Below are 10,878 nucleotides of genomic sequence, written 5' to 3'. Positions count from 1 at the left end.
TTTTTTGAATGCATGGTATAGCTTGGCAAAACTTGATGGAGATCAAACGATGGCTAAGATGTTGGATTAAAAATCATTTGTGGGCACATATGTATAATGTATATGCTATTATAAAGTGTGATACAAAATTAAGTGACCAATTATGTTATGGGTATTAAAGTGTCATGGAATTAATGTGTAGATACCATAAGTTAATTTATAATTTGTTGAGGGGCCAAATTATAAATACCCAAGAGTTATTCTAAGATGACTCTATAAATAGGTAGTGGTCCCCAAGAAACACTAGGGTTTCTGTATTCTCTCCTTCCCCATCAGAGAAAATACTCTAGAAAATAGTGTATTCTTGGAAGATCAAAACCTTCTCTGCAATCTCCAACAATGGCTTTAGGTTAGTGCTTCCGCTCATATTTTATCTTCTTCTTCTTTAATTTAACAAAGGTTTTATAGATTTATGAATTAGGGTTTTCTATATTAAAGCACTTTTAGGAATATGTTTGGATCTGTGATTTATATATTTCTTAAGTGTTTTATAAACCCTAACATAAGATTGACAGCAACAACAACCAATCTTCCCCAGCTGATCAGATGGATCGGGAGGGCCAAAATCACAAAATTTCGAAAGCTTGTGTATGTTGCTGCTAGCCTTGGTGTACAACATATGGAGACTTAGAAATGCTATACTGTGGCAAACTAATGTCATTAATACCAGCAGAATGATTGAGGAAATAATTAAAGGAGTGTGTAAAGATGAGAATTGCTTTATTTTTGCCTAAAAAGATCAAAGACATAGATAGAGATTGGTTTAACAACCTATAGAAGAGTAATGTATAGAAAGATTGATTGTGTATAGATTGATTAGGCCCGATTGAGGGTGCTAATATGTTGTAAATATCGATTTGTGCAATATAATCTCTGATTTATCAAAAAAAACAAAAACATTAATTACTATACAATATTCATTATTTTACAATGGCTAAAATTTTCAATCTACTCTACAATTCTCTTGTAATCATAAATAAATAAGAAAAACAGGTGATCACCATCCCTTATTGTACTTATGTCATCAATTTCTGCACTCTCTCCATTGATGATTTTTGTAGGCTTGCTTCCAAACTTTTCACCTGTAGTTTTACAAGGACTAAGAAGAAACTATATGCATATATATATATACCTAAGTGCAATCTTATAATTTCTTTGTAATAGTTAAAAACTAAAGCTTTATTTATAAATTTAAAGAAATAAATGGAAAAACGACGACAGATAAAGTAAAATAACTCATAATTATTTTCTACGCTACAAATAAATGAATAGAGTACCCACGAGTAAACCACTTGAGGCTAGCTCAAGTGGCCATAAGGGGTGCGTGTGTGTTGGAGGTCCTGGGTTCGAGTCCCAGGTTATGCATGTTGTAATATATAAACGCTTAAATCAAAAAAAAGAGTACCCACGAGTAATTAACCCTACCCTAATAATTTTTAAGAAAAATAATTAAATAAATTAATAAAATTATTATGTTCAATGGTAAAAAAAAAAATTATCAATATATTTATATATATAATTACCTAAATAACAAGTAACTACCCTAAGTAATTACCCTACCTTATAACCGCATCAGGTATATATTTTCATGTTCTTACCTAGCTACTCTAAATTCTAATTCAACTAGTAATACCCTACTTATATAAGTAGAGTATTTACGGGTAATTAAACGAGTTTCCGAGTTAAATTACCATCCCTATAAACGAGTACTAAATGGTGCATATATTTTTAACTTTTTTTTAATGTATAATATAATATAAAAGTATAAAGTAAAATAAAAAAAAAAAGTCAAATTTAGCAAGTTAAATTTTGAAGAATAAAATAGAAAATGTTGGAGTAATTTATTAAAGCATATTGAAGGTTCATATTTTTATTTAGGCTAATTAGGATTTTCGCCCCTTGAACTTTGACATGTACCAAATTATGCCCTCTGAAGTTTTAAGGTCGTTAAAAATGCCCCCTGAACTATTGAGATTGTTGGATTTAATGATTTTTTTTCCAATTTCAGTAAAAAAGTCTAACATGGATGAAAATTCAAGGAACATAATTTAGTACATGTCAAAGTTCGAGGGGTATGATTTGGTAGATATTAAAGTCTGGGGATCATGGTTTAGTACATAAACAATCATTGAAATAGTAAAATTGAATGAAATTAGACAAAAGTCCTTAAATCCAACAATCTCAATAGTTCAGGGGACATTTTTAACGACCTTAAAAGTTCAGGGGGCATGATTAGGTACATGTCAAAGTTCAGGGGCAAAAATCCTAATTAACCTTTTATTTACTAGAAAAGTAAATAAATAAAAACTTACCAGCAACCTTGAACAACTCTTGAATTGAGTCAGGTAGGATTATTAGCTTCCCATATTGTTGTTGTTGTTGTTGTTGATGTTGATGATGATGATGGATAATAACTCTTTTCTTCATTGTAGTGTCACATATTATGTTCTTCTCTTTTGGTCCTTTGAAATAATAATCATTCTCAATATTATTCATTTTATATCCCAAGCTAGTTTCTTCCCCATTATTCATCTTCTGTACAAGGAAAAAAAATATTAAAGACAAGTAAAATATTGATACCGAATAAGGTCGGTTTTAAGATTGGGTAGGCCTTCAGAAAAAAAAATTATTGTGCCCTTTATACTATTAAAAAATACGTATAATTTTAAAGGCAAAAAAGTTTTTTTGGCCCCTGAATCGGGTGGGTCCTAAGTACGGACCTAGTCCATCTTAATCCAAGCCCGACCTTTACCAAAACTCATGAAATTATTTCCTATTGCATGTAATATTTGAGTATAGGTAGTGAGTGGACATGTCACTCATAAATTGAATTGCTTTACCATAATGAAATTATTCATGATGATGTTCCCATCTTCAACATTTGCTTGTATGATATTCATCAATGGTGTTATGTTGAGCAATAATATTTGAGCAAGCTCTGTTGTTCTAACTGTAAACGGTTGTGGTTTGTAACATAAAACTCCAATTTCTCCAAATGTGTCTCCTGCATGTGCTTTTCCAATAACCTATGAAGCCACATATAGAATGTTAGGGTTAGGTTTCGTTCTCGATTAAAAGAGATAGGTTTGCACTTACGGTCCGCCTATTTAGAGGCTCCAAAAAAGTTTTTTTTTCTTATAAAAATAAAAAAGGGTTTAATAATATTTTTTTGGCTATTTAGAATTTTCACCCTCCGAACTATGATATATGTATTTTTGTGCCCTAAACTTTTCAGGTTGTTATAAATGGTTCTTGAACTATTCACAATATTGTAAATTGGTCAAGTTTTGTCACACGTGGCAAACAAAATGATGACATGACTGTTTAGCCAACTGTCACATCAGCGCTACATGTATAATTTAACTACATTAAGAAAAATAAAAATTATGCATTTTTAAAAAATTATTAAATTAAAAAACAAATCATGATTAAGAAAATTACGTAAAATTAAATAAAAAAAAATTATAAAATTAATTACACACGTAGCATTCATTGACACGACAACTAGCTAAGCAACGATAATGTCATTATTTTATTTGCCGCGTGTGATAAAACTTGACAGAATAATCAATTTATAATACTGTGAATAGTTTATAAACCATTTTCAACAAACTAAAAAATTGAGGATTAAAAATCCTTAATAGCCTATTTTTTTTCTTCTTAAAATCTACACAATCTTAGAACCGACCATAATTTTATTTTTATAAATACAATTAACTATAGGACATATAGTCATGATAGTATATTTTTTTTTTTTTTGGTAAATATATAGTGATGATAGTATTAAATACATACAAAATAATTTATTTACTCCACATAATTATGTATTTGATAAAATATAATTTGTGAATATAACAACTACACTTACTTGATCATGGCCAGGAGTAGTATTTGATATGAAATCCTATTATATTTTCAAGTAAAAACTTTATGTTAGAAATTAAAGATTATAATTTAAATTAGGATTATTTTGTGAATCCATTCAGGACTGAAACTAAATTAATTAACTTACTACAGATCCTGAAACTAGTATATATAGATAAGTTGGAGCCTCATTTTGCAAAATAACATCTTCTTTAGCTGGGAAGTACTCTACCTCCATCTCTGAAATCTTTTAATTAAAATAAAATAAATATTATTATCTCGTAAATAAATATTTATAACTGAATAAATATCAAAATAAATGTGCAATTAGTTATTTAAATGTTGATTTAGTTATTCATAATCATAGGCGAACTCACATATATGTGGATCATTTTTAATCGGGTAAAAATGTATATATATTTGATTAGTTACAATATATATCTATAATGACACGTATAAATAGTATATCATGTTTGGTATAATTAATTTTTTTTTTTTTGAAATTAAACATGTTTGGTATAATTATTAAACCTTCTTACTTATATTAAAAGTTAAAAGTTCAAATCTTAGCAAGGACATCTTAAAATTTACTCTCTAGTACTTCAATTTCAGAGTCCAAAACACGGGTCTAGTCTGTCTTAGACTCGATCAAATAATTTTGTAATGTAATAAGAAGAAAAAGTTAAAAGAAATGATTTGGGATAAAAAAAATACTATGTCAATTAAAGTCATGTATGTAGGGTTAATTTGTTACCAATTGGAATAGAAAATCTTGAGAAACTCCTTGGAAGAGATATGTTTTGTGAAGTGTAGGTAAGAATAAATGGTATGCAATACTTGAACGTATGGCATTTGGTAGACTGTTCAAGGTTTTTTGTTGCTTCAATCTTTCTGTTTTGAACCTTACACATAAGTGTGACAACATTTGATCATGAACTCCGCGAGGCAACTGGTTTCGTTGAGCAAATTTTGAAGTTGCTTTCATCGTATCTCTCTGCATAAACACAAGTACTAATTTAAAAGTACAATCGCCAATACTACATAAAATGTCATATCGTTATTAATATGAGTATTGCATAAGAGTAATTACAGTGTCCAATAACATTATTGGTATCGTGAGAATTATTATTACAGTGAAACTACAATGCCTAATAGAACATAAGGCCATCTTTAATTGATGGTGTATAATTTGAGTTAAATTTAGCTTAAAAAATAAATCAATTGCTATATTTATTTCAAATTTTAGGTTGTACTCGAATGCATTAAGAGTAAAAAATCTTATTAAATTTATAAATAAATGTACAAAATTATTAATTATGTTAATATGTCGCAAACGAGTAAATAAAAAAGTAATATTTCTTGTGATATAAAATTTAGCTTGTACTATATTTTGTGCTAAGTTTAACACAACTTTTAGCATATGTTAAATTTAGACAATTTTATATCTATTAAACTCTTTAACACTTTAGTGGAGATGGTCAAAGGTATCATATACTACAAAATGTTATTTTGTTACTTGTACAAATAAATGTAGCTATATATAATGTAATAAGTAATATTAAAAATTGTTGACAACTTAAAATTATGCATTGTTGAAAATCTTATATAAGTTTTAATCTTGGTGCTCAACACCACACAATTAGTGAAAAATAGAGTTGTCTATAATTTTATAAATAGTATTTTCATAATAATTAAAACTTTCTAACATAGTTTATAGAGTATTAAATATCTTAAGATGACAAATAACAACGTATATACTCACAAAATTTTTGGTGCGACTCGTTGAGTGAACAACCAAGTTTGTCATGTTCCCAATGAGATAAGATGTTAATCCCAAATTGAAAATCATGTATAGGATATAAAAAAGCATTTCCCTTGGATTTTCAGCATGCAAATCTCCATAACCTGTGGTGGTTAGTGTTGTGATGGACCAGTAAATCGAAGCTACATATCTGTTCCAAAGACTATCTCTTTTGAAATTCAGGTTCACAACTCCGATCCATGTTTGGCTTGAATTAGGGTATCTATTCGCTATCAAATAGTTAATACATCCGGCCAAGTGTACTGCGAAAAGGGTCACCTAAAAAGCTCAAAAAAATAGAAAATGGAGTGATAATCATAACATAGTATAATAATATGTTTTGTTCAGGCAGGTGCATACTGAAATAAGTTTTGTACAACGAGTCCAGAAATAGTTGAATCGGATATCCTTCTCAAGTCTGAAAAAAGGAAAAAGATAATAAATATTTATATAATCATATGATCGATGATGAAATGGAATGAAATAGAATAGAATGAAACCTTGCAAAGAGAGAGCTGACTCGTCTGAGGCGCCAGAGCCTGAACATGTTAAGGAGTTTAAAACAAAGTTCACTACCATGATGATTTGAGAAAAGAAGGCTAATGGATTGAAACGGGGCAGTAGAGCACACGTCGAAAATGAACCAAGTACATAGGTACCTGAATTAGATGAAAAAAAATATTGTCATGATGAACTAGAGTTTAGTTTACCACTATCAAAAAAAGACTTTTTTTTTTACGTTTGTTATAAATAGACATATTAACCTATTGCGTCGATTTATTAAAGAAGTTAACCGACGAGAAATGATCTTTTCTGGTAATATATACTTACCTAATTGCAATCTTCTTTGGATTGTCAATTAGAAGATATGTGTTGCTATCCAAATAGGCTACGAAGAAAGTAAGAAAGATATCAATGGCGAAGAAGCCATTGATAATGTTGTTTATTATGAATAAAGCGTCGTCTTTTTTATTTGGCAAAAATGCAAACTCAAAGGGGCATATCCAAGCAGAGTAAACCACAAGAACAATAAGAAATATCTCCCAAGCCCTAATCTCATCAAACCACATTAATATTATAATTACATGAGAGAATAAATATTAAGAAATAATTAAGAACATATGTCACACAACGGTTGGTTGATTAAGCTTTTAAAAACTATTTAAGACTTCTAAAACTTCGAAAATAATCTTTTCAGCTTTTAGCTTAAGAAAAGAAAGAATTTCTCGAGGAAAAACTTACTAAAAACTAAAAGCAAAAGTAGAAGCTCAGCGAACTAATTTACCTGTAACGAGGATTAAAAGGAGAAACAATATATTTGTTGAGTCGAGTAGTTTGGTTTTGGTTGATTGTGGCTCCAAGTGGTGGTAACATTTCTTGGAAGTCATGATCATCAATACAAAAGTTTTTTGTGCATGGAAGCAACATTTTTTTTTCTTTTGTAACTACTAATGATTTGAATTAGAGTAGTAAGTCTTGTACTTATGAGAAAGGTTTTTGCACATATATATAATACAAAGATAGGAGAGACACTAGTTAAGTTTCTATTATATGCCTTTTATTATTACACATTTGCTCTTTTTTTTTTCATGCATAGTTAGTGATATTGATAGTGATAGTAATGTAGTTGTGGTTGGCTAAAAGGCCGATTGGGAAAAAAATATAGCTAGTGCACTTAATCAAAATATGTAATATTTATGCAAAAAGAAAGTAATATTTATAATGAACAATCATATATTGGCTAGGGCATTAGTTTTATTTTCCCTCTATTTTTGGCATTGAAGAAATTATAATTATAATTCACTTTTTTAATACATATCTCTTATATTAAATGTAGATATCTAATGAAAATTATTGGTTTAATAATTTTTTTCTATTAAAGTTAATGGTTAAAAAGATGACTTTTGTTTTCTCATTTCAGCTAAGTGGACCTTAAGTACGGGTCTAACCTGTCTTAACCTAAGATCGGTCATGTCCATAAATTTTAAGTAAATATTGAATAATTTACACGAAAACAATGTTATAATATTTAGTTATATATATATACTAGGTAATTGTTACGTGCCAAGCCACGTAGTGTTAGTTTTATTTAATATTTTAGTTTTTTATTTTAATTAATAATTAAAATAGTATAATTATTTGAACGATTTGTTTTATAAAAATAAAATATGTGTCAGTATATTTAGTAAGTAAAACATAGTTGTGTTATAATAATGTATGTTATTAATAGTAAAATGTACATTAATCTTCTAATTGAAAAAAAATCTATTATCTCATTTCATATCTAATAATAGCTACACAACTATATATTTATAGACTTTCACAATCTTTGCAAATTACTAATAAGCACCAATAATATTTTCATATTCTAATATTTTTCAACCTTCTCCTCTTGGTGGTAAAATTAAAAATAAAACTAAAAATAAGCACAAACATATAAGGTAAACATATTAAATAAAAAAATTATTAATATTCTCCAAGATAGGTTTGTTAGAGAGATATGTGGTTAAGATGATTTTTTTAATTTAAAAAGAGATTATTAATATTTAAAAGATTGTTTATTTAAAAGATTGTTTAATTTTTTGGTTTAATTATTGGGTTTATTTTTTAACGGGAGATCAAACCTAATCGTTAAATTTAACAGAATATTCTTTTATTTTTAAGTATATTCTGTTAAACCAAGAATGTTAAACTAAGAAATGCCGTTAGATAGGCACTTTTAATATATAAAGATATATATATATTTTTTTTTTTATAAATGTGTAATTTACTATTTTAAACTTTGATTTTAGTATATATTGTAAACTATTTAAGAAAATAGAAAAGTGGTGGAAATAAATAATTTAACTAAAATGTATTTTTTTAACTACATTTATCAATAAGCTAAGATTTAGTGAGCAAAATGAAAGTTGATAAATATCTCAATTCGTTTACAAAAGAGAAAATTGTAGATATGATTTTATATATTTAAGTTGATTATTTTCTTACATATTTTTTATTAGCTATGAAATTGTTTAAAGGAAAATAATATATAATATGTGTGTGTGTGTGTGCACGCACTTAATTTGAATAGTAAATTGTCACTAACTTTTGTTTTGTTTTTTTTGGAAAAATTGTCACTAACTTCACTTATCAAAAAATATATATTAGCTACTAACTATCACGAAAAGCATTATCTAATATAAATATATAAACTAATTATATATTTATATGATATTAGCAACTAACTATCAAGAACTAGCTAGCTTAATTAGTTGCCAAAGTATCATTACTATATTTATAGAATATTTTTTAATGGGTATTACCATTGATAATTACTAAGAAAAATAACTATAAATATCAATTTTAAAAATATTAAATTATTAGATTTTGATTCAATAGTCGATAACAAAAAATTTACACAATAAACCAAAAATTTGAAAAAAAAAAAAAATACAAAAATACATCAACATAGAAAAAATTTCATTTTTACTCTTTAAATTTTTATATTTACAAAAATACTTTTTCACTAAGAATAATAAATTGTTTTTTTATTTTATATAATTTATTTATAATTGTATTATAGTTATTATGAGATTGTTTTATGGTAATTATTTTTTGTTGTTTTATAATTTATTTGTAGTTGTCGTGAGGTTGATTTCTCATTATTTTTTAGTTATATTTTTATTTTTTGCTGAGCAAAACATATTTTTATAATTTTAAAACTTTACAAATGTATTTTTGTAATTAAAAATTTTAAGTTGTAAAACTGTAAATAAAACATAAAAATAGTATTTTTAAAAATTCGCCAAAAAATAATTGAGTTTCTATGCTTAATTTAGCTAATTAATTAAAAAAAAATTCTCTTTTTATACTATATCAAAAGTATCTAACGCAAACTCAACTTCTTCTATCTCTCTCAACCGATGAAACAACTCAAACCCATATAATGTAAAAATTATTATTTTTTTTTTGTTAATTTGATAACAACAAAGGCATAGAATTTTTTTTTTTCCAATAATACTCATATATGGGTAATATCCATTGTTATCTGCGTTTTTGGAAGGCGACCGGTGGCCTCTAGCTAAGGCCCAACCGGTTTTAGGCCCATCACCCCACCCAAGAAGATCAACAACAGTCGTTCTCATCAATAAAGATAATCCTAGAGAAAGCGTTCGAAACCCATATGATTTTCTAAATTTATAAACTTCTCAGACACGATAGCTATACCACAAATGGTAACTTAAACTTATAAGAATCTTAAAGTGTACAAGAGTACCCTCAAGGGTCGTTTGGGATTAGAAGCTGAAAGAGTATTCAGGACAGTCATTGGTTGCTTCCGTGGCACACCTCTGATAGGATCTCGAGAAATTTGTGGATTTGCCCCTTCTATCAGTCTTAGAAAAATGACACAACAAAAAAGATCACCTTATTGAGGGGTCCACCTCCATTCTGACATTTTCTTTTCCAACGAATGCGCACGTCTGCACCTGTCATTGTCAACAGTACTACACTCTTACAGATTGCTTTTAAGAATTGGACCTCACCTACCTAACCCAATAACTCAAAATAATATTTAAAAAAATGTATTTTACCCCATCTATAGGCTAATATTTCATTAAAAAAAACCCTCCTCGTCCGTCCCATTAAGGAGGACTACCTATAAATAAGGTATTATCACCTCCATACAAAGGGTTCACGACTTTGAAAGAAATACTAGAGCTGTAAAAACTCTATTGATAAAAGTTTATAAAATTGTTTCGTAGACTATGACTAATTAATACTCGAACCACATACTAAATCGTGTTATTTTCTTCTTTTAAACAATTTTCTTTAGCTTAACCTTACTTAATATCTAGTTTCAGAAAACTCGGTAAACACTTATTAAGAGTGCATCTATATATATAAACTTCCATATTTAAAAATGTTGAATCATTAAATTTCATCTAATGACTAATAATAAAAGAAAAATTTGAATTTATATATTTAATTTTGCTAATTAATTTAAAAAAACCTCTCTTTTCACACTATATCAAAATATGTTTTATATATTGTTCAAAAAATATCAAATAATAATTCAGTCAACTTTTTTTTTTTTATATTTCTCACCTTCGAAAAACATCAGCTCTTATAAAATAAAATGAAGATATTTTTTTATAATTAGATCGCAAAATTATGAAAATTTAAATTTTCTT

General features: G+C 27.5%; 1 protein-coding gene across 1 annotated transcript; it reads right to left on the bottom strand.

Moving 5' to 3' along the window:
* Positions 1-548: 548 nt before the first annotated feature.
* LOC115696775 (potassium channel KAT1-like) lies at positions 549-7,078 on the bottom strand. The gene is made up of 11 exons (XM_030623659.2): positions 6,990-7,078; positions 6,536-6,754; positions 6,205-6,363; positions 6,065-6,122; positions 5,666-5,983; positions 4,658-4,897; positions 4,052-4,150; positions 3,908-3,943; positions 2,880-3,065; positions 2,352-2,574; positions 549-1,121 (listed from the first exon to the last, which is right to left on the bottom strand). Exons 1-11 carry the CDS (start codon positions 7,076-7,078, stop codon positions 988-990), a joined length of 1,761 nt encoding a protein of 586 aa, XP_030479519.2. The 3' UTR covers positions 549-987.
* Positions 7,079-10,878: the final 3,800 nt, after the last annotated feature.

Source organism: Cannabis sativa, chromosome 7 (genome assembly GCF_029168945.1).
Source record: "Cannabis sativa cultivar Pink pepper isolate KNU-18-1 chromosome 7, ASM2916894v1, whole genome shotgun sequence".
Taxonomy (NCBI): Eukaryota; Viridiplantae; Streptophyta; class Magnoliopsida; order Rosales; family Cannabaceae; genus Cannabis; species Cannabis sativa.
The sequence above is the reverse complement of the archived record's forward strand: the minus strand, read 5'-3'. Positions and strand labels throughout refer to the sequence as shown.

Excerpts from the sequence above, each read along its gene's own strand:
- LOC115696775 (XM_030623659.2), bottom strand. The coding sequence starts at position 7,078 with ATGTTACCACCACTTGGAGCCACAATCAACCAAAACCAAACTACTCGA. Across the intron at positions 6,755-6,989 it reads CCTTTTAATCCTCGTTACAG|GGCTTGGGAGATATTTCTTA; the intron begins GTAAATTAGTTC and ends TGATGAGATTAG. Across the intron at positions 4,151-4,657 it reads AAGATTTTCTATTCCAATTG|ATTTCAGAGATGGAGGTAGA; the intron begins GTAACAAATTAA and ends TTTAATTAAAAG.